The sequence below is a fragment of the Sardina pilchardus genome, chromosome 2, assembly GCF_963854185.1.
Source record: "Sardina pilchardus chromosome 2, fSarPil1.1, whole genome shotgun sequence".
Taxonomy (NCBI): Eukaryota; Metazoa; Chordata; class Actinopteri; order Clupeiformes; family Clupeidae; genus Sardina; species Sardina pilchardus.
Genome location: NC_084995.1, coordinates 16,586,927 through 16,611,541, shown reverse-complemented (window position 1 = coordinate 16,611,541; position 24,615 = coordinate 16,586,927). Strand labels below are relative to the sequence as shown.

At 46.2% G+C, this 24,615-nt stretch overlaps 1 protein-coding gene across 1 annotated transcript in view; it reads left to right on the top strand.

Annotated features, from left to right (window-relative positions):
• rgs12b (regulator of G protein signaling 12b) overlaps positions 1–24,615 on the top strand; it is a 52,067-nt gene that overhangs the window by 9,248 nt on the left and 18,204 nt on the right. The window contains exons 4-5 of the mRNA XM_062520506.1: positions 3,689–3,808; positions 24,282–24,303. Of these exons, the coding sequence (XP_062376490.1) occupies positions 3,689–3,808; positions 24,282–24,303 (142 nt within the window). The remainder of the gene's footprint in view (positions 1–3,688; positions 3,809–24,281; positions 24,304–24,615) is intronic.

Here is a 24,615-nt window from a genome sequence, read left to right as displayed (position 1 = left end):
TTAAGGGTCTAGTAAGGGTAGAATAAGGTCTTGCTGAATAAGGTATTAATTAGTGAATTATAATGACTAACAAATGGCTAGTATGCTACTAATATACATGTTAGTAAGCAGCTAATTACTGGTGAATATGTGTGTGCTAATATAAAGTGTTACCCAAAACTCATTTTTTTCTGTGCGTTTGAACTTCCGTTCGGGTCTCTGGTGCATCTAGACACACTGCAAGTGCCAAACACATTGAGCTTGAGCAAGTATTTTGGTTAAGAACCAAATTCAGTTTTTGTTGTTCAAGTCTACACACCTATCACTACTGAAAAATGGCTCATTTATTAAATGTAGCTTTGAAGTATTACAGTAAAACACTGGTATAGGCTAATAGATACGACTGGCTAGCCTATGACACATTTGATAAACATCTGTAGCGCCAATAAACGGTTCCGGGCATTCTTAAACCATGCCTCATACTGTATGAGAAAATGAATGTCTGGTTTGAGATATGGTGGCATTAGCCAGGCTACATCAATAACAGGCATCTACATGAATTGATTCTGCTATTTATGGTTATTGTATTTAGCAGACATTTTGGCTACTCTACTATTAAAACAGAACATTTGTCACACTTTTTTTATCATTCCTCCATGACATATTGCATTTCATCACTGGCAGTTGAAGGCTCTCTGGTGGAGAATCATCCGTTGCCGTGTCAGCGTCATGTCATCGCCGTGTCATCGTTGTGCCTTCGTCATTGCCCCTGGCTTTTGACCATGTCGCCCGTTGACATCATTGACAGTTTGACGTAAACATGGAATCAGTTCCTGAGTGGGGCGAGGCCAGTCTCAGCTCATTTGGACTGAAGGCAACAGGCCCCTGAAACAGCCTAGCCTTGAAGGGACTGAAACTGGCGAGAATGGAACTGACGATAATGTGGAATCTGAGGGGGATTTTGCATCAACAGCTTCAGGGACATGTTTTGTGCATCCCACAGGTCTATTTTGACTTGTTGAAAAATAACTATAATATGGGACCTTTAAGTGTGGTTTATTTGACCCCAAGATGACACACACAGATGTCAAAATGATGGCAGCACTTTGTTTTTGTAGTATATCAATTACCACTATTTTTGGCATGATGACAGTGTCATACTGCTATTATAAAGCATGTTCTGGAATTGTTATAAAACTGACCAGTAGTGTAATCAACAGTACAGACTTCAGGCATTTAGTCTCTGGGGCAGGCTAGTGTGTGTTATATACAAGGCCTCTCCTTTCTTGTGAGAATAGATACATATGAATGGTGTTTTTGTTTTGTGTTTTCCCTGTCTGGCTGTGCTGTGTAAACGGTTTGCTTGAAACCCACCTTTGTATGTGATGGTATGTTTACAAATGTATGGATTTGAAGAGAAAGAAGATATGGGGGTGTGTAATGTATAGACTTGGACATGTGTGCGAGTGTGTGCGTGTGTGTTTGTGTGTGTCCCTCTGTGCGCGCGCACACACACACACACACACACACACGTGTGATCACCATGTAGCTAATGACAACTGAGGACAGGGGGGCATCTGAGTTTTCTCTTGTTTCCTGGCAACAGCAGCGACCATTTGATTGCGCTCTGCGACATTCGCCATCTTCCCCTGTCTCCTGTCTCTCTGCCATCATCGGTCAGCTGGTCCTCTGTGGTCCCAATAAAAGGGAAACCTCAGTTCACTCACCATACTCCTTAAGCTGCCTTCAAAAAGAAAGCTTCTCATGAGAAACACTTCTCATCAGCAAATGGACGTGCAGCAGATGCCTTTACACGGGGTGATGTGTGGTATGCATTGTGGGAGCTAATTGCTGAACGCTATTGACAGCAACAAAAAAAACGAGCGCAATCACTACATATCACCGAGCAGTCTGACATGAAAGCAAAGGACCTCTTAAGGTTTCCAATCGAACGTGCTTTTGACTTGAAAGGAGGCTGGTTAATGAGAGCTCATGAGTGTGTGTGTGGGAGTGTGTGTGCATGGGCTCTCTGCGGGGCCAGCATGTGTTCCGGCTCATGGCGAACTTATCTCAGGTGTTGGACAGGCTTTTATTTATGAAGAAACAATGTTCACCGGAGCAACTCAGATGTGAAGTTTTAGATATGTATTAAGATGCCAATATAGTGGACTAACGTTTCGACGTTTGCCACGTCTTCATCAGAGTCAGAGGCTTTTATTTATGCCCTTCCCTTGACCTTCTTGGACCCTGATTTAAATGTTGTGCAAAATGCACGGTCTAAACTCTTAATTAAAGCAATACTAAAGAGTTTTTTTGTACCTTAATGTACCTTTTGTACATTAAAATAATGCTTCCAAAATCATGTCAGTGGTTCATTAACTCAAAAGATCCTCTACACCCATTCATGTAAATGGCTGTTCCATGGCCATTAGCTAGAAGTGAGAGCTCCTGATTGATAGATTGATAGATAGATAGATGTATACTTTATTGATCCCCAAGGGGAAATTCAAGATAAGCAAGAGAGCTTTTCATTCACTCTTTTTCGAACCTTCTTCACTACATGAGTGCATGTGTTGCCATTCAGCTTAGGTTTGGTGTTTTCAGTGAGACGTCATGCGTTCACGATGGGCTCGTCCTTACTGTCTATGTCTATGGTCCGAGTTACGAGGGCGTCCTCTTGTCTGACCAGAGGCTGACAGACACACCCTTCATTACGCAGACATTCAGGCCTTATCAGAGGTCTTCAGTGGCCTCATTTGTCCTGGTAGGATGACAAGTTATGTATTTCAGTCAAGGCTCTAAGGGGCCGTCATTTAAATGATGGACAAAGAGCAAATTCACTCAATGATCAAAGTGTCTTGTTCATGCACTAAAGCTATCAGGTAGGCTCTGGAAGCATTGAGCTGACCCACCAGGCAGCGTTTGTGCATAAGATCTTGCTCATGCCGGTATTAAGTTGATAGATTAATTGACTCACACTGCTCACCTGTCTGTGTGTATTGAGCTTTAATGCATCTTTAATGTAGCTTGATTATGATAGAGCATCAAAGTTCAAAGATGTATCCCACTCCACAACATTAGGTTAAGAAGCCTTTCTTTCAGCTCGTATTGCCTTTCCCTAACACCCTATTCATAACGATGATGAGATCTTTCCCAATAGAGCTATTTAAGTCATCTGGTGCAAATTCCTTTTCTTTCCCGTCATTACTCGATTCCTCTACTCGATTATGGTGTAGTGCTTAAGAGGAAAACTAGTGCAATGCAATGTCCCTTTTCCACTGCTGTAGCCACACTGAGGGCCGTGGTGAATGGCTGGAGGGATTCCCCCTGTTGTAATGAGAAATGTGCTGCCGGCTGCCGCTGCTATGAACTTGAGGATGGAGCCTGCAATAACATTTGGAAACCGCAAGCTTAGGGGATGATGCCTTGGATCAGTGGGTTATTTTAATATGGTTGTGTTGTGTTGCTGCTGTTCTTGTGGTTGCTGTTGTAGAAGCAACGATGAGCGACAGTGACTCGGCCTCTGGCCTGGTGCCCGCTGGCCAATCAGAGCCATGGCTTAAACAGAACTCTGTACACATGACATGTCATGTCAAACATGTCTGTTGTCTACAAAGCTCTAGAAATGTAAGACACTTTAGCAAAAACTGGGTTGTGTTTGCAGACAATTTTGTAATATAATGTAACTCTCTCTCGTTGTCCTCCACAGGGTGGAAGGTTCCGGGGGTTGTCCCTAGGGTTCCCTCCTCTGCCCCAGCGTTCCGGAGGCCGTCGCTCGTTCGGCCGCTCCAAGCGCCTCAGCCTGGCCCGCTCCCTGGATGACCTAGAGGTAAAGTAGCACCTGCGAAGCTTCCGTTCAATAGCGCTCCCCAAGATGAAGATAAGTTGCATCTGTCATGGGTTTGATTTTTTTTACATGCATTTTTTGAGATGTGGATGAAATATGGGAATTGGTACGGGGGAAAAGTGCTACACAATTCTGGCTAACAAGACAGTAGACCCATCAGTGCAGCCCAGCCCAGACATAAGCCCCAGAATGGGATGGATCTGTGTGCTGTGTGGCTGCAGCTAATGATGCTAGGACCACACGCAGCTCTAATTTTAGGGCGGCCGAGGTGCTGCTGCTCGTCACGGCACGGATCACGTGACTGGGTCTCACGTTAAGCTCACATGTGACCCCGCAGGTCGCCGTGGCAACAAAAGATGACGAGGAGAGTATAGAGATGAGGGTTGTGTAGCACTTGACATTGTGATTATTCCGTAGCTGTGAAACGCCAAGAAGGAAAATGGAAAAGGGAAGTGACATTTTTTAGAGGTCCAAATATGGCATGCGATTTTAATGTTAACTGTATTATTATTATAATTTTGTAGAAATCATATGATTTTGTCTTTGGTGCAAAAATATGACATGTTGGTGCAAAAAAAATGTGTTGACATGTCCATGATATATAGACCTTGTTAGTCCTTGGCTGACAGTCTTCTTCAATGGTGAGTGATCTGTGTCGAAATATGCTGTGCGTCATTCTAAAACACATTCTTTAAAAACTTAATTACCGCTGTCAAAGTTAAATATATATATTTAACTGACTTTAATTTTGGTTCTCATTAGTGTGGTATTCACTTCACGTTGATAATGTTCTACATGTCGAGATGTAATGGATGCCAACTATCTTAGCTGTACGTGTGGAAGGTTTGTAAACCCCATTCCCCAACACCTCAAGAGTGCTGCTGGCATGAAAGCTAGTAGTCTGGGCTTTTAGCCTGATTGTCAGCACGCTCGACTCCCGATCCGAGGTGTTGCGGGTTCGAGTCCAGTGGTGTGCAGGGCTGAACCGCGCTGGTTCAACACAACACAGGTTACAGAGACATAGTAACATAGAGTTCTTGGCTAATAGAACTGATACTATGTGTGGCCCTCAGAGTGAAAAAGGCTGTATGAACTCTGGGGATTTTTCACATAGATCTCTGTTTCTCGAGGTCACCGAGTGTGAGCGAGTCCATAAAAACCCCGAAAACAATAGTTTTTTTACCTAGCTCGACTTGTTACAGCCGACAGCTGAATCAGCCAGGCAGGAGCTACAGTGCTACACTCTGGGGGCATGAACATGAGGGCTCATAACATGCCCCCACAGTGTAGCGCTGTAGCTGCCTGAAAGCTCTAACTGTTGGCTGTAGCAACTCGAGCTAGGTAAAACCGATTTCGTTTTTTTTTTTTTTTTCGTACCCACAGTACTCTGTGACCTCGAGAAGCAGAGACCTTTTTGGAAAAAAATCCCCAGAGTTCTCCTTTGACCACAAACTGGCATCTCAGCGGGGAGGTTGTCATTTGGTATGCTATACAAACTGCATACACTCTCTCAGGTCAGGTTAGCGCAAAAGAAAACAAACAAACACACTAAGCAAACAAACAAAAGATGAATGTGAAAGCAGTGCTGTTGAAGGGTGGTGGTGTATCTGTGGGTCCCCGTCCCCGTGTGGACATAGATAGCAGTAATGAGCGGATCTCTTTCTTGTTTACGGCCTGGGAAAGTATTTTCTCTCTCTCTAGCCTGCCTGAGGAATGCGATAAAGTTAGAAAAGTCCCTCCGGGGAGTGGAGGCTAGAGATGGGTGATAATGACTTGAGCATAAAGGAGGACACGAACCGCCTCGGCTCGGCTGCATGTACTAGTAGGCCTGCCTGGGCTGTGTGGCTTCACTTGCTTCGTATGATGCACGATAATAATTATGAAATTTATTTCGAGATACCCAGCACAATTAGATAAAAAAATAAAGCAAAAATCCAAGGCCGCTATACACTTCATATAAACAGATATCCAAACACGCAGAGAACACTGTACACTCAAGACTGTAAACTCATTTAGCCGATGCTTTTAGCCAAAGCCACTATCCGTGACAGCGAGGAGCCCCCCCCCCCCCTGTTTGTTGGTGCCGTAGGCTACCTGTTGGGCAGATAGACTACTGACCCAGTTTGCCCACAGCTCCCAGTCCCTGCCCTCCCTCTCCCTCTCCCTCTCCCTCTCCCTCTCCCTCATCATGTGGCTCTGGCCCAGAGCTCTGCCCTGTCCCCTACTTTCACCTTCCGCTCCGCCTCAGCCCCTTTCTGTGGTGTGGCATGTGAGGTAATGGTGCCAGTGTTGTGGGAACAGAGATGGGTTTGTGTTCAAGCAGGCAAGTAATTAGAGTATGGTGGTCCTGTGTGTGTGTGTGTGTGTGTGTGTGTGTGTGTGGTGTTGAAGGGGGTTAATTAGTGCCTCTGTACGCGTTTGTGTGTGTGTGTGAGAGAGAGAGAGAGAGAGAGAGCATTCTTGTGTGCTTGGTACTAATGAGATCTGAGGAGAAATGAGTTGGCATTCTTGTTTGCAAGGGCTGTGGATCCCCCATTCTGCACACTCACTCACTCTCTCACACACACACACACAAACACATGCACTAATTATTGCCCTCTGGTGAGATACTTCCATATGCTCTCTCTCTCTCTCACACACACACACACACACACACACATGCTGGCACAAAGCAGACACTCTAAATGTTGTGAAATGTACAGGACAAGAAATTCATAACTATCCAGTTATGTTGAAAATATGATTTGTTCCTATACAAAATCACAGCAGCAAGCACACTCATAGACACTCAGGGCTGGGTCAACACATTTCCCCGACCAGACATCAATGAGTTATGCCTGCACACACATATCTACACACTCTCCCACTCCACTCCACCCTACCCTATCACACACACACACACACACACACACACACACACACACACACACAGCCCTGTCTCCGTTTTAGATGACACAGCCAACAGTTATGTAGCTGTTAGATGTCTCCCTCTCATTCATCTGTATCATGATGAGCTGTCATTTTAAAGACTCTTTCCAGTGTCTAGGCTCTTCCTGCTGATGTGTATATCTTGGTAGTTTGAGAGAGAGAGAGTGTGTGTGTGTGTGTGTGTGTGTGTGTGTGTGTGTGTGTTTGTGTGTGTGTGTGTGTGTGTGTGTGTGTGTTTGTGAGTGAGAGAGTGTGTGAGTGTGAGATAGACAGTGAGAGAGAGAGAGAGAGAGAGTTCAATAATATTGCACAGTTTGTAGTTTTTCTTTTCTTTTCTTTTCTTTTGGTCGAGATTAACTCAGCACATATCATAACTATGTCCTTTCTGGGCAGTTCATTTGCCCTGAGACTGTAACGTCTAAACAAGCGTAGCTTGATACCTTTTCAGTTTAATGATAATGAAAATGAATAGAAATAAAAGATTTCATTTCAAGGGGAAATTCTCCCCCAGTGATGGAAAAAAACCCCTGATGTGTTAAAGGCTGGTGCAGCAGTTACCACTAGCTTGAAAGGGAAGTCCAAAAGTACAACTAAACTAGCAAAACACCTGGACCAAATGGAATGCAGCTCCCACATTCCACTGTGACAGGAGTTGTTGAAAAGACACCGGTGTGGCACAATTTTTTTTTTTCTGTAGCCTAATTAGATAAGACTAGTATGTGACTAAAAATAACAAGAGTTACCATTGTTGCGCATGTAGGCTACAGAATGGAGCCTTAAAGCCTCTTCCCTGGCTTTCTAACCTTCTCTAACCTTTAAATACAAGCTTTTTAAAAAAAAAAGAAAGAAGAAAAAAGCTGCCAGCGTTGTGTTATCTTGGACTCGACTCCCACTGTACCCCTATGAGGGATTACGTGGCGTTTCTGCGCTCTGAACAAGGTGCCGCTGTGATGAATGTGTTAATGGGAAGGTCACAGGAGAACGCACGCTCGCTCTTGTGGAGGTCCACGTGCGGCCGCTCGTCACGGCTCTGGATGGACGTGCTCTCTGTGGAGAGGGAGAAGTCTGTGTCGAGGGGTCAGTGGTGCCTCAACATCCCAACCACCTCCGGTTTGGGGACAATGGTGAAACCCATCCATCCATCCATCCATCCATCCATCCCATCTATCTTTGACAACTGAGGAGAATTTACATTACACCTAATATTCGGCCATTTCGTCGGATCATTTTTCTATGAGCCATCTGGTCATTTGTCGCGTTATTTGCTCAATCCAGCTGTCATCAATTTCAGACTGTACCACTGTTGCCATTCTATCCAGCTCATCAGAATAGTTTTTTCTTTTTTTTTTATCAATTAACAAATACAACTGAAGGGTTTTTTTTTTACCAAGCATAGCCCATAGACTTAGCGGAAATGATGTGGCCGCAATGTCGAGAATACAAAATCTCTCTAAAATGGTGTCCTTATGCTTACAATGCACACACACACACACACACACACACACACACACACACACACACACACACACACACATACACGCATACACACACACACACCTCATGGCAGTATTTTAAGGGTCTGCTTGAATGTGTTGGTTGTCTGCTGTGTTGAGATCTGTGAAGATTGTGGCGGGTGTTTGAGTGTGTATCGAGGCGATGTCTGACTCTATACTGGAACACAGTAGGCTCCATGCCTGGTCTTGTGATGTCTGTATTGAAACAGTTTGACTCTTTCATTCTTTGTTTCTCTCTCTCTCTCTCTCTGTATTTGTGTGTGTGTGTGTGTGTGTGTCTGTGTCTGTGTCTGTGCGTGTGTATGTGTCTGTGTGGCTTGTACGCATGTACTCAAGCCACCTAATAATTGAAAATATGATCACAGAGCGGTCAGTGGTGGCTGCCTGATGAGACCCTTAGGTCCCGAGCTGACCCATCCTAGTCGAGGTCCAGGAGTAACCACGCTTTTCCTAGAAATCACTGTTGCCCTCCAGCCCCAGAGATATATAGCCATAAACAGACCCCACGCTGTTCTTATGCATTTAGAATCTAAACAGCGGATATCGTTTTATTCTTGGAACGGACAACACACACACACACACACACACACACACACACATACACACACTCACTCACGCCATTGGAGACAGAGCAACAGTGATCTCTGTCAGTACTTGTCTATGGTCTCCTCTGCGAGTTCATAACTGTACACTGGTATGCGTCTTGTCTTGATCTGCACATGGCTGAACACGAGGCAGTGATTTAACGTGGTAAGGTGTGTGTGTGTGTGTGTGTGTGTGTGTGTGTGTGTGTGTGTTGGTGGGGGTGCCGCGGGGTGGTGATGTAGGTAGGTAGTCATTTTTAACTGCACAGCTGATGACCCAGGATCAGTTTGTAGATGGTAGAGCTTCAGCGTGAGAGCAGACGGAGAGGCAGATCTATCAGCGAAGGCTTGCGCTGCTGAGCAGGATCGCCTCCAATACTGTGTTGAGGCTTGTTCAAGAATGCAACAGCCTCATATCTCACCGGTCCTAGACACCAGGCAAGGTCTACCACCTAGATACCAGCATACACCACTTATGTACGCAATCATATCACTCACACACACACACACACAAAACACGTGCACATACACTCACAGACATCAGAAGTACAAGATCATGTAGAAACATGAACACACACACGACCGCAAAATTATCGAATTATTTTTAATTCTGTTTCGAACGCAGTAAGCAGTAAGAACGGCATGTGTAGGCTACTGGGCTCTGCACTTGATTATTGCATACAACAGCCCATCTATAGGCATGTGTGTGTGTTCTGATCTTCATGCCCAGTACATGTAACACACACACACACACACACACACAAACACACCCCAACACACACACACACACACACACACACACACACACACACACACACACACACACACACACACACACACACACACACACACACTCACAAACGCCCTCACTAAGGCGCAATGTTCAGGCATGGTCTCCACTCTCAGCAGCGAGCGTGTCGGTGCATCTCCTCCTCAGCCCCTCGCTCTGTGGGCGGAATAGGAATTACGGAGAGAGAGAGAGAGAGGGGGAGGGAGAGAGAGAGAGAGGGAGGGAGAGAGGGAGGGAGGAAGGGAGGAAGAGAGAGAGAGAAAGAGATAGGCGACGGGAGCTCACAGCGATAGCGACAGTGACGGGCAGTGAGAACTCAGGGCTCGCGCTCTAGCAAACAGCGTGTCTGTGTGTGTGTGTTCTGTCCCCGCATGTTCGCGCGCGCACACACACACACGCACACACACACACACACACATACACACATAAGGACACACATACATAGCGCCTTACAGGCACCCACTCCGATGGATGTGTTTACACAGAGAAGAGCTGTGGTCTGAAGCTTTGCTGAGGAGAGTTGTGCGGCCAGCCATACATGGAGCAAACTTTGAGCGTGATCGCTGACGGAGTAAGTGTTTCTGCACACACACACACACACACACACACACACACACACAGAGGAGAAGGAATGGCAACACACACTGAGGCTAGACCTTTAAATGGCTCATACATGACACTGTCATCCTCTACAGGACACAGGAGTGGTGCTTTGGTCTGTATATGTTTGAGAGGGTGAGCTTTCATGTCTTTGTGTTTGTGCGTGTCGTTAGTATGCGTGAACAGGGTCGTCGTGCTGTTAGTATGCGAGTGTGGGGTTGGGTTTGAATACCGAAGGGGTGTGTGTGTGTGTGTGTGTGTGTTTCGCACCACTCTGAAGTGCTTGTGTGGTCATGCCATGGAATTCCGGGGCTCAGCAGTAATCTTGCTTGACTCTTCGTTGTGTGCTCTGTTGCTGCTGACCGCATACAGTCACCTTTGACACAGAGTGCTGTCCAGATGTCAAAGATTCTTCCCTCTGTCCCTGTTGCTTCCTTTGCGTGTGGTGTCTTGTGGAAGAAATGCATTTGTCAATCTACTGTGAAACAGGTATTACTGTTTTATAGTGTGTGTGTGTGTGTGTGTCGCCACAGGAGGAATTAACAAAGCATGTTTTAAAAATGTAATAAAATGAAAATATACACCCTGTGTGTGTGTGTGTGTGTGTGTGTGTGTGTGTGTGTGTGTGTGTGTGTGTGTGTGTGCGCGTGTGTGTGTGTGTGTTAGCTGCCCCTCACTGCTCAAATCTCTAGCTCCTAGCTGAAAACTTCCCTCAGTCCTCTAAGTTCTGAAGCATGTGTTGAGCTGGCGTGCGTGTGTTTTAAAGGCTTTCATGTGTTGCTTCATAAATGATTTGAATGCAATCAACAGTCTGTTATCTAAAGGTGTAGAGGCAGGACTTGACTCTATAGGGGGCCCATGATTAGGACCACTCGTGGTGTTTTGGAATACTCAATTCAATCCAAGATGGAGGAAATGTATTGGTCTTAAATTACTGAAAAGTAGTATCACTTGTCCATGTCGGGGGGAGGGGGGGGGGGGGGGTGCTTATATCACTTGATTCAATTGGGATATCAAAACACTACATAAGATTTGAAATGATCATTATTATGTGTAATTGATAGCCCTTTTGGTTCACACAGCTGTGGGCTTATGCTCAGACTCGTTCATTGAACTCAGCTTAGAGAACTTCAAAAATATTAACTTAAAAATCGAAATGCCTCAATGACTTTTTGAGTCCTAAGTAATATGTTTTATTATAAAGATTTTCATTACGCCTAGGCAATACCTGTCAAACTTAGCTTGGAGCACTTCAAAACATAAAGTTAAAAAATCATCTGAATTGTTGAGTCTTAACTTTACATATTTTATTAAGAATTGTCTAGTGTCTGTTTGTTTCTGATCCCTTTGAGCGTGCGGTGGCCTTTACCCGGTGCCCACCTGTGACAGCCCGGCGAGGCTTTAATGAGCCTGTGCCCACGGGGGGGCCCGTCGGTCAGGTCCTGGCCCCTGATGATGCGTCCCTGCTGCCAGAGGGGAGCTCAGGGGTGGGATGAGTCAGGCGGTGGGAGCGGGAGAGATGGGACCGAGGCCACGGCGCAGTTGCAGAGCAGAGCAGGGCCAGTAGAGGGCAGTGTTAGGGCAGGCTTCAGAGCTGTCCTCTGATTGGTGGCACTGTGGGCAGATGCTCCAATTTAGGGAAACAAATGAGCGTGCCCCTGGGGCGGGGGCGGGGTGGGGGGGGGGGCGGGGGGGTTGGATGTGTGGACGGGGACGGATGTCCGAAGCTCTTGGATTTGGATTGTGGGCAACTGAGGACATAATGTTTGTGTGCGCATATATTTTTGCACACACAAGCGCATACTTACACACAAGCGCACACACAACACAAACACATGTAATGCATCTACAAAAATACTTTTGTCAATAACAGCTTAAACTCTTGGATTATTTGAATGATCTAAAACTAATTTGATGAAATGTCCTCCTGTGCAAGAGGTACTTAGGGTGTCTTAAAGATTGTACAAATGTGGGCTTTTCTCATTCTTCCATATCACGTGGTTAACAGATACTCGATATCTGTTGTATCTTGTGCTACACAGTAATGCAGGATGACACATTCATCTCTGACTCAAAACACTTTGGAAGTGCTTTCTGCTAACAGGGAAAGTGAAATTTCGCCATCATGTACTTAGTCTGCCTGGTAGAAACTACAGAAGCATGTCGTCATTTTCTGTGAGCTCTGACAGCTGGTTCTGACAGTTGGTTCCCAACCTTTTTTGGCAGTTGACGCTATTTTGATGTGCCATTCACAGTCATTCACAACATCTTTGTTGTAACTCCCAGTCGAGAGTGGTGCTTTGATTTTCCCTAACTGTCTTAGCAAGCTAATTCGTCTGGCTAACTTTGCTCGTGTGGTTGTTTTGCTACTTTGTTTAGAACGTTGATCAAGTATGACTACATCAATCAAGCATCTCATGCAGGCGGTTTGAGTTTATTTGTATGTAGCAAGATTGTAAGGATCTGATTACATGGGGGGTTTAATATTTTTTATTTATTGTATGTACATTCTAATGTAATGTACTGATCAATTGTAAAATGCCCACTATCTCAAGCGACCCCATTTGAATTTCAGGCGAGCCCACATGGGGTCTCGACCCCAAGGTTTGGAAACGGTGTGGTAGTGAGAGGTACTGAACCTAACTGTGCTCTGAAATTTCATTTAGTTTGTTTTCTTTTGATTGAGGCTTGTGCTAGGAAAGGTCACTCTTTGCGCAGCAGTGAGTAAAGAGCTACATACGCTATGTCCTTCTCTCAAGCTTAACTCTGTGGCCGTTTGGAATGCCACTGTGTCAGAGTGCTCAGCATTTGCCATGAAAAAACATGAAATGTTGAGGTTTGAAGTGAAAGACTGGGCCTCAGGGAAAGGTCACCATTTTTTTGTTGTTGTTGTTCTTTCGTTCAATTTCTGAAGGATCCCAGGAAATTGGAACACGGTGGAAATAGCTTTTATTTTAAGCTTCAGGTTACAACCGCACTGTTTTTTAGCACTTTACCCTTTCCTGATGGGGGCTTGATGGGTTGACTCCTGAGTGGATTGATGTTGCCATTAAGGTAACGCCTGTCAAAGTTACCAGCAGGTCTCCCCAAAAGGGATCCGGCCGTTTGACCAGGCAGGAGATGGAGTCTCTAAAGTATGCCTTCGTATGGGGTTGGGTTTAAAGGTTGATTCAGTAAAAGCTGCTCCCCTCCTGAATGAGCTGCAGTATAGACCACACTCTGTAGTGTATAATGTGCAGCATTATGTATCCTTAAAGGTAGTGTGACTGTTTTTACTGCTCTTTTCTAGAAGCATCCAAATGTTTATAGGGCTCCAGAGTAGGATGCTGACTGTAGTGCTCTGCCCTCAGACCTTGACACCTCTCCTCTCCTCTCCTCTCCTCTCCTTTCCTTTCCTTTCCTTTCCCCTCCTTTCCTCTCCTCTCCTCTCCTCTCCTTTCCTTTCCTTTCCCCTCCTCTCCTCTCCTCTCCTCTCTTCTCTTCTCCTCTCCTCTCCTTTCCTCTTCTCCTCTCTCCTCTCTTCTCTTCTCTTCTCTTCTCTCCTCTGCTCTCCTCTCCTCTCTTCTCTTCTTCTCTCCTCTTCTCTTCTCTTCTCTTCTCCCCTCTCCTCTACTCTCCTTTCTACTCCTCTCTTTTTCTCCCTTATCCTCCCCACCCATCTCCTCTCTTCTCTTCTCTTCTCTTCCCTTCTCCTCTTCTCTTTTCTCTTCTCTTCTCTTCTCTCCTCTCCTCTCCTCCCCTCTCCAGTCATCATGCCAGTTGCCACAAATGTAAATCCCTCGTTGACTGTGGCGCTGCTTTGGAAATATGCACCACCAATGTGTCAGCTCAAATAAACACTTCAGCATACTTTCTGACATGACGTCAAGGCCAAACTTATTTATTACACTGTGATTGCAGCGTATCATGTTAATAGTTTTGGAGAGGGGAGAAGGGAGGTCCAAGCCATCAGGGCTGTTTTTCTTGTGTTGGATTTGCACAGGATTTTGAACAAAGCTGCAGACTCAGTAGTGGTGGGCAGATAATGAAAATAAAGGGCAGATGCCATGGGAGATTATTGGGTCATTTTTGGCCAAGTGAAACAGCAGTTTCAGACAATCAATTGCTGCTACTGTTATTTATACGCGACGCGGGCAACGCAAAGTAAAATCAGATACAGAACGGATGATATTGTATCCTTGAGATTGAGAGAAATTTGTGGGAATTGTGTGGTGGCCAAACCCTTATATTGTTTACATTATCTTCTGAGCCTGGAGGACCTCTCTGCATAGGAACTAGGGATTCCTACAAACCACATTGTGGCCTCGTGCCGTTTCATTTTAAACCAAGACCAGGCAGCTAGTGAATTAAAGGCCAAACTGGACCAGGCAGCGACTGACTGGTCAGGTTTGGACCTGGACTCAGTAGCTGCCTGACCTGAAATAAATGGCATGAGGCCACAATGCAGAACAGAACAGAACAGAGCAGAACACAAACCAAGACCAGGCAGTTTGTGGGTGAAAGCCCAAACGGAACCACCCAGTGGCCCTGGGGATTCCCAAGGATCCAGGATCTCCTTAATATCCCAGAGGGGGCATTTCTAGCACAGCAGTATCCACGCATACCTCAGCCACACAAATCACATTTGACACCAGAATGGACGATAGATACATAAAAGAAAACATTCAGAAAAAAAATGCAAGCATAAATAGAATGAAAAATACATAAAAACATAGAAAGCAACATCAAATTTCAAATGTGCAGGGTTAATGTTAAATTAGAATCACAAACAACACCAAAAAAAAAACATTTGGAAACATAAAAGCATAAAGAAAACACATAAAAATATAAAAAAAACAACATGAAAATTCAAAGTTCTGCAGGTTGTAAGCTAAATGAAGATCCCATTAAGTTCCCTACAGTAGACAGGGAGGCCCACTGGCTCCTGCTGTGGCCCAGTGAGGGGGAGAGTGCTGTGCAGTAGACAGCGGGGGCCTGCAGGCTCCTGGGAGTCGGGTCCGCGTGACTCTCCTGCACTAGTCGGCCTTCGCCTCTCTCCATAAAGATCCCATTATCCGCTGGCCAATAGCGGGATCAGAACGCTAATGGCTGTGAAGGCATTTGTCTTTTTCCCCGCTGTCTTCAAGTCAACACTTGGATTGTGGAGGTGTTAGAACAGTGCCTGTGAGGACCGAAAGAAAACAAAACTCGTTGCGCAAGCCCTCTTCAAAAAAAAAAAAAAAGAATTAATCAGGCCATTCTTTTCACTTCTAACCAAAATCGGTAGTTGGCTTTCTCACATCAACAGGAAAAATATTGACCATAGGGAAAATCCCACTAAGATATCAAACTGTGACATGAAACCACAAACTAAGGATTAATACTGTGTGTCTTGCAGATGGAAACCATTTGGCCCAAACGTGGCCAAAAGAAAGTCTTGACGACGCACTCGAAATTGTGCATTTATAAGAATAAAAGGAGAGGTTAATATTGTGATGCTCTGGGTTGGCAACTCTGGACATGTCTTATTTCTCCAGGTCTCATTGCTTGAGCCTGCATATATTCTGGCCTGCAGAAGAGAACGCGCGGGGTCAAACGCCAAACATGTGCTGCAGAATGTTACCTTCAGCCATGTAAATATTGTGACTGCCCTTAGTGAGTTTCATACACACTCTCTCTCCTTTCTTTTGCATGAGAGGAGGAGAGGGTAGATCAAAAGGGTCTCTCTCCCCTGTCTCTCTCTCTCTCTCTCTTGCTCTTTCTCTCTCTCCCTCTCTCTCTATGCTTTTGCATGAGAGGAGAAGAAGGTAGATCAAAACGGACTCTCTCTCACCCTCTCTCTCTCTCCCTCCCTCCCTCTCTCCCTCTCTCTCTCTCTCTTTTGCATGAGAGGAGAGGAAGGTAGATCAAAAGGGTCTCTCTGAAGCCCCATTACAGGCGTCAGTGCAGGCATTAAGGTGAGTTTAGTTAACAGAGTGCATGTTTTGAGAGTATTGTTTGGAAGAGGGTTTGCCATTCTCAGAAGCAGGAAATTGCCCAGCAGCACACTTGCATGTTTGGCTGCTGGACCATATGGCCTGAACTAAATGATGCCTTTGTGGGAGGAACTCAACGATCCTTTCTTTTTTTTTCATTTTTTCAAATCTTTCTGACCCTCTGCAGACCTGATTTTCATTAGTTCCCAACTGCTCTGCTAACGGACACTCTCACAGAAACACTCTCTCCCTCTTTCTCTCTCTCTCACACACACACACACACACACACACACACTAACACCCACACACACACACACTCCCTCTCCCCATTGCATCACTCCCAGTCCCCCAGTTTCCTGCTTCAATAATGATCCTTTCAGTACAAAATTCCTACTTCTTCTCCCTCACACTTCCCAGCACGGCAGTTCTGTCCGCGGGCTTCCAGCAGGAGCAGCTACCTGGGGCTTGAGCGCACGGCACGCGGCCGGCCGATTAACATGACGCGCTGGCCCGTTACCGCTGTTGTTTTACTTCTCACTGCTCTCAGGAGGGAGCTGGCTTTGGGGTTGTGAATGATCAGAAAGAGAGAGAGAAGAAAAATAGTTATTTCACTGAGTTATTTCAGTGTTTCAGGGCTGGGCTGTGCTGGACTGGGCTGGACTGGGCTGCCCAGGTGGACAGGGTCGGAATAGCTGAGCTGGTTCTCCCCGACCACCACAATTACTACGCTGGAGCAACAGGAGAGTGCTGGCTCAGGGTTTCTGCTTTTGCACTCCTGGAATTAAGGAAGCAGCCAAACGAGACTTAAGCACTCGGGCCAGCCACTGGGAAACAGGCTGCCTAAAACTAAAGGAGAGAGGGTTGAAGGAGAGGAGGAGAGAGGGTTGGAGGGGGAAGAGAGAGAGAGAGAGAGAGAGAGAGAGAGAGAGAGAGAGAGAGAGAGAATCCTACCATTCCTCGGGGTTCCGTACTTCCACAGTTATAGCAAGGGACTGGGGGAGAAAAGGGGGTTACGTTCCTGCTGTGGGGCCTGGTTGCCATAGGAACAGTGTTGGAGTTGGAATGGAACTTCTTCGTCAGTGAATCAGCGAGTGAGCAGATCAAGCGAGCGTGCACCCGCATGTGTGTATGTGTGTGTGTGTGTGTGTGTGTGTGTGTGTGTGTGTGTTGTGAGCGTGTCTGCTCATGCCGCGGCTGGCCCGACTCTGAGCGAGCGAGCGAGTGAGTGAGTGAGTGGTTGCTCTGGGCTCTGGGGAGGCATGGCTTCTGCCGCGGCGCCGGTCCCAGCCTTCAGTCCTCGCTCAGCCTCGCCGCCGCACACAGCTCAGGCATGTAAGCTCGCTCCGCGCCTCCTCCTCCTCCTCTTCCTCCTCCTCCTCATCCTCATCGACGGCCGCGTCCGCGCACTCTCCCTCACGCCTCCTCGCGGGGCTCAGCCATGAGTCTCAAGAAGAGGCTCTCCTTCAAGAAAGTCTGGTACTTCAACACGGTGAGTTGGGGACGGTCCGGTTCCAAAAAAAAGCTCGTGGCGTTTGTGCCTCCTTTGCATTTGTTTCCGATTGAGAGTTCCGTTGCTCCTGCCTCGGTCTGTGTTTCTGCGCTGAATAGGTGAGATGGGGGAGAAGTGGGGGGGTGGGAAGCAGGGCGGGTTGGGGGGTGTGGGGGGACATTCCCTCCTTGAGTCTGAGCTCCTGGGGCTCCTCTACTGTAGGCTGGGCTCTGTGTGTCCTGCATGTCTGGCTTCCCAGACTGCAAAGCCTACAACGGTTTGTTTTGGGCTTTTTAGAGAGTTATAGTTCAGCATGGCGACTCAAGGTACGAGTGGATAGCCACACCTGAACAAGTTTTTTTTTCTTTCCTTTTTTAACAACATCTGCCCTACTCTCTAAGTCTACAGATGTTTGTGTGTGTGTGTGTGTGTGTGTGTGTGTGTGTGTGTGTGTGCGCTAACTTGGAAGGTATTTGACCAAATCATATCATTATCTCCTACTTCCTTGTGTTCATGCTTGTGTGTGTGTGTGTGTGTGTGTGTGTGTGTGTGTGTGTGTGTGTGTGTGTGTGTCTGTCTGTGTGTGTCTGTGTGTGTGTGTGTGTGTGTGTGTGTGCGCATAGAGGTATGTTTGCTATGCAAGGTTAGCCAAAGCAAACATGGAAGTATTGGATAGGTCCACGAAGCTGCTGCCTTTGCTCACAGTGGACAGAGTGTGGCTCTCAATGCCAGCCACTATGCATTTTGAAAAATGCAAAAGTCAACACCGAGCTTTTTAGCCAAGCTTGCTCTGTTTCTGCACAAACTCCCTTTTAACTGCAGAAGTTAGGAAACATCCTCATACATCGAACCCATATTTTGTTGTGTGTGTGTGTGTGGATATGTCTGTGTGTGTGTGCGTGTGCATGAGTGTGTTCATGTGCGTGTGTGTGTGTATGCGTGTGTGTTGTGTGTGTGTGTGTGTGTGTGTGTGTGTGTCTCCTACATTTTATTGCATGTTGTATGTGTTTATCTGTTCTCATACCAGCCCTAGAGCAAGGTGTGTGTATTCTCTGTCTTTGTAGTATATTGTGTATTTGTATTTGTTCTCTCTCTCTCTCTCTCTCTCTCTCTCCCTCCCTCCCTCTCCCATTCTTTGACATAGGTAGACATTAGGCGCTCCTCACCATCATGAAACAATACACGTTGCACTTGCTGAGCACAAGTCATACAGTCATAAATACTCCAAACAAGTCTAAACAGGGTTGTCTTTGTGTGTGTGTCTGTGTCTCTGTGTGTGTGTGTGTGTGTGTGTGTGTGTGTGTCTCTGTGTGTGTGTGTGTCTGTGTCTCTGTGTGTGTGTGTGTGTGTGTGTGTGGTGTGTGTGTGTGTGTGTGTGTGTGTGTCTCTCTGTGTGTGTGTGTGTGTCTCTGTGTGTGTGTGTGTCTGTGTGTGTCATCAACATTTGTGAGTGAACTTGAGAATCTGCTGCTCATCTGGAAATGTGAATTCTAGTATTCCCACGTATCAAACTACCACACAGTGTGTGTGTGTGTGTGTGTGTGTGTGTGTGTGTGTGTGTGTGTGTGTGTGTGTGTGTGTGTGTGTGTGTGTGTGTGTGTGTGTGTGTGTGTGTGTGAGAGAGAGAGAGTGTGTGTCTGCTCTTGTATCATATGCCACCCATCTGTCCCCTGCCTGGAAAGTGAAATAAACCAAGTGGTCTCAGCTAGTCTTTTCATTTCATTCCAGTGATCGTCATACACAATACACTCGCTGAGACCAACACAGACTGCACTATGATTTTGAAAACCATACTGTTTTCATGTAGGCTCTTCCATAAATCAATGCCTGTGTTTTGGAGTGGTCTGGTATCTGAATAATACAGCTTCGCTTTCCAAAAATGTGATCCCCAAAGTACCCCTGGTCCTTCCTCTGAATCTAACTGGACTGTTATGATGGATGGATATTGGAGAAGAGCTGACATTTTTTGGGGGGGTATGTGAGGAGATGACGAGGAGGAGGAGAGGAAGAAGCTCATCTGACCGCATCTTAGAGATGCTCGCTGGGTTTTTTTTGCTGAGCTGCAGTTTGTCTGCTGGCGTTTCAAGGCCCCGTTGATGCTCTGGGGCTCTCTTTGTTGTGTTTGGTGCGGGAGGTTTGCAGCCAGGCCCCCCATTATGGTCCCCTGGACTCCGAAAAGGCCAAGGCTCACTGTCTGGAGGAGTACAGTGAACCCCCTTTCTGAGAGAGAGAGAGAGAGAGAGAGAGAGAGAGAGAGAGAGAGAGAGAGAGAGAGAGAGAGAGAGAGAGAGAGAGAGAGAGAGAGAGAGAGAGAGAGAGAGAGAGAGAGAGAGAGAGAGAGAGAGAGAGAGAGAGAGAGAGAGAGAGAGAGAGAGAGAGAGATAGAGAGAGATGGGGGTTGGGGGTTGGGATAGGAGGAGTTAAAGGCTTGGAAAAACCCACTGACATTTTATTACATGTGGTGAGACGTTTCTGCCAAGAGAATAGCAGGATCCACAGGAATGAGGAGAAAGAGAGAGAGAGAGAGAGAGAGAGAGAGAGAGAGAGAGAGAGAGAGAGAGAGGAGGAGGAAGAGGAGGAGGTCTGGGTAGGGGGCTGAAGAGCACTAGGCAGGAAACATATGCCTCAGCATACTGTGAGCTGGATCAACACACGGCGGCTGCCACGCCTCACGCAGTCTGGAACTCATCAGCTCCGGCTGACTCCTGAGAAAAAACGAGAGAGAGAAGGAGAGAGGGACAGAGAGAGAGAGAGAGAGAGAGCAAGAGGAGGGGGAGGTGAAGAAAGAAGAGAAAAGGGGGCTAAGGGTGGCGGAAGACGTGGGAGACTCAGACAAAGAGGAGAGCTGTGAGACTTACATGTTCCAAGGTGTGCTCCAACAGTCGGGTAGCTGGATTAAGCACTTCACAAACTTGTAGACAGTTTCACACCTACTTCCTACACTTGCTGTGCTCCACTGATGGCAGTTGGAGTACAATAATGATTGTGGTTACAATAATCCTTTTTTTTGTCACAAATTAGCACCAAAGCAGACAATGTAATCTGTGGAAACATAGCTACATTTTCTCACTGAGTGCAGTCATTATACAAACCTGAGATGTGAATTCTTCACAAAAGCAAAACGTTTCTACCCAGAGCTCACAGAACTATCAAATGAAGGGAAAATGTAATGGAGAAATTGAAGAAACTGCGCGAGCAGCAGCAACATATGTATTGGCAATGGCATGCCACAAAAGAAGACATACAACCTCGAGCCAGTGAGGCCACCCCACACATACACAAAAAAGGTGTTGGTTTTAGGTGTTTGTATTTGCACGCCAATAAAGGTCATGGAATTGTAATCAAGCAAATTGATGAAGTTGGATTGATAGTACTGCTGCTGACTCACACTCATACATCAATTGGATGCACCATATAAAGTGTTAGTGTTTTTTTTTTCTAAAAGGCTGCATTGTATGTGAAACAGCACACTTTAACTAAACACACCCCATTCACCAGGGGACGCTCTCTTGCCTCCCAGTTGCAGTAACCCCTAGGTTCAGGTTAATGTCGGGCACATTCATTAGTGAGTGTTGAGGAGTATTGATCCTGTCTGAGTGGTCCTCTCTTAGGTGGTCTACTCCAGAGGGTTTCAGCTGATCCTTCCTGACAAAGGAAGCAACCAGAGCACCCCCCCTCCCACTGAATGAAATATTGTCACTACTTGTTGTTAAATGCATGATCAGGGACCATTAGCTAGGCCTTTAGAGACCTCCACATTAAAAAAATTGGCATATTAAATTGCCTAACCTGAAAGTCATGGAGGTAGATAAGCCAATCATATCCAGCTAAACAAAAGTGAATTTAACATCATTGTTTGCACTGCAGTGGGCTGTAGACCAATGGTTGAAAAGCCCTGGAAAAGCCCTGGTCCACTTGATGTTGCCCATCTAAACTTCCACACTGATCAACATGCCATGTCAAGACCAGTGCCCAGAGGTCCATGTATGACATCGCATTACTTGGTTTCATCAGCATTAGTATTTAGAGGTATAGCAGCATGTCCTTGATTGCTACAGGTCAAGATGTCCTGGGATATCTGGTCGTCCAATCAGAAATGTGTGAATAGTTTGCCCAGCCCTAGCTGTTGTATGACACAAAAGGATATGACATCTTCGCTGCAAAGCCGCTTGCCTGGTTTAGGGTTGTTCTTTCCTGCCTTTCCTAATTGTCTGGCTTGGTGCTAATTCCAGGACAATGAGTCTTGGGCCATTGCCAGACAGACACGGTGGGACCCATTCATGAATAGTAACTTATTCCTGTGTGTTTGAATTAGTGCAAAAACAGGCAGACTAATGGAGATACAGACGCTGCACAGAACAGTGCTAATACTTAGACGCGACTAGATGGAGGTTAGTGGGGGTTTTGCGTTCTTGCCTTGAGGAAATAAAAGCCAAAACCGCTGTTAAGAATATTATGAGAGCATTTCCAAGCATAATGACATCCATATTCCATGGCCATATTCAGCTTTTATGATCAATGCGTGGAAAGGTCATATGGTCATACTCTCTTTTTTTCTAAAAATGTATTTAATGCCTCCTCCTTCTTTTCCCCTGTTGTCCTGCGGCCTGGACAAATCATCTCAACATCACTGCAAAGAGGAAAGTGTGTGTGTGTGTGAGTGTGTGTGTGTGTTTGGGTGGTGGGGGGTGGGGGGCAGGCTTTTTTTTCTGTATTTTCTTTTGCTTTGCCATGATGGGTTGTGGGTTATGTGAATTGAGCGGCTTTCAAAGTAAATAAGGAGAAACTGTGATATCTATAATCTCCTGGCTGGGCTTCGCCGTATTTCTGCCCACCGCAAGAATGTGACAGCGGCCTTGATGTGGTCTCAGCCATTCTGTTGCTCGCTGCAACTTTCCAAGATATGCTTGTACTCCAACTTTGGTCTTGAGACTTTTTGTTTTGGCAGCTGAACAGGTACTGATTATTTGGACCTCACAAACCTTTTGTTTGTTCCCGACAAGGCCGTGACCTTTCAGGAGACATTTAAAACGGTTTTGGTCTCCCATCGCTGCATCTTTGCCACCTTCATTTTCACTTCTTTGTTTTGCAACATTGGAAATTTACATTTTGAGTGATATCAGTTCTACGCCTACATTGATGTGTGTATTGCTGTAATTGAAAACAATGATACACGATAAACCACTAACATGTCTGGGCACATACTGTTCAGACTGGAGCAGAGTGATATTAAGTGTCTGTGTGTGTGTGTGTGTGTGTGTGTGTGTGTGTTTGTATAAGTGTTTGTTTATGGTTGTATTTCAGCGTTATTTACAGTAGAGTATCTCTATCTGTCTTTCCATAAGACTGTTTACACTCAGCGCTGACGGTAGGTATTCCTGCCTCTGCCGCCTCTGTTGTGTCTCGGCGGGGTTTTGTTACAGCGCGCGCGCCTGCTGTTTTCCGCCGCCTGATCGGTGCGAAACCTCTCCCTGGCATTCACAGGAAGTGAGTCATGCGTGCTGTGTCCTATGAGGAACAGGTCACGGCTCTCGCTTGAAAGCCACAGCTGATTGGCCTCCCACGCGGCGGGCCTGCACCTATCACGGCCCCGTGACTCAAGCACCCTCCTCTGCAGGAGCATTCGTATGCATGAGGGACACTATTGTTGTGTTGGCTTAACTCTGGGGATTTTCATCCCTTGGTTTTTCCCATTCGTTACCTGGATAGGCACAAGTCCAGATTTTTTTTTTTTTTTTTTTTAAATCTTGAAAGTGTTTAATTTGGTGTGTGTCTTTGTGCTGGGGTGTGTGTCTCTGTGTTATTGTGTGTTTATCTGTGTTGGTGTGTGTTTCTCTGTGCTAGTGTGTGTGTGTTTTTCTGTGTTGGTTTTTCTTGTGTTGGTGTGTGTCTGTCTGTGTTGATGTGTGTCTGTCTGTGTTGGTGTGTGTCTGTATTCTTGTGTGTTTCTCAGTGTTGGTGTTTGTCTGTCTGTGTTTGTGTGTGATTCTCTGTTGGTGTGTACTCCTCTATGTTGGTGTGTGTTTGTCTGTGTTGTTGTGTCTGTCTGTGTTGATGTGTGTCTGTATTAGTGTGCGTTTTTCTGTGTTGCCGTGTGTCTGTCTGTGTTAGTGTGTGTTGCTCTGTTGGTGTGTACTCCTCTGTGTTGGCGTGTGTTTGTCTGTGTTGTTGTGTCTGTCTGTGTTGATGTATGTCTGTGTTGGTCAATATGTGGAGTCCCATCCCCTACAACAGTGGGTAAAAGTGCTAGATGCATCTCTCAAAGGGAGGAGGTTGCTTAGTGAGGGCAGTGCTCCATAGCCACACCCACCAGACACATCTCATTAAGCAGCGTGGAACATTAGGGTGTTACCGGCGAAACAGGAGGAACTGGTGTGTGTGTGTGTGTAGGTGTGGGTATACACGTTTGAGACCTGAGTGAGTGAGAGTACGTGTGAATGTGTGTGTGTGTGTGTGTGTGTGTCAGAGGGCCAACCCTCCATAGAGTTCAGGCCCTGCCGCTTGTTAGCTGTCCCTCTCTCGGACTCTGTCTGTGGGATATGGTGCCATGAGGAGACGGTCTCAGCTCACCCATGTCTCTCTGTGTTCTCTTGCAGTCTGCAGCGGTCTCCGATGGCGGTGAGTAGCCTTCCCCCCACATCTCTCCCCTCACTCTCCCCTCCTGACCCCTCACTGCTCTCCTCGCTCTCCTCTCTCCTCTCCCCTCCACAGCTCCTGTGTCTCCTCACGCTTGTTTACTTCCGCACTGTTTATCTATTTGTGTGTTTTGTTCATGTGGTCGTTTTGTTTGTCTGTTTGTTTGTCGTCTCCACCATGAATCACGGAATGGCTTTAACATTCTTTTTTGAAAGGGCACGGTTTTTGAATGACTGAGCCTTAAGTAATCTCACCTGAGGCAAATGTGTGTTTTCATACCTCTGTCTCTCGAAT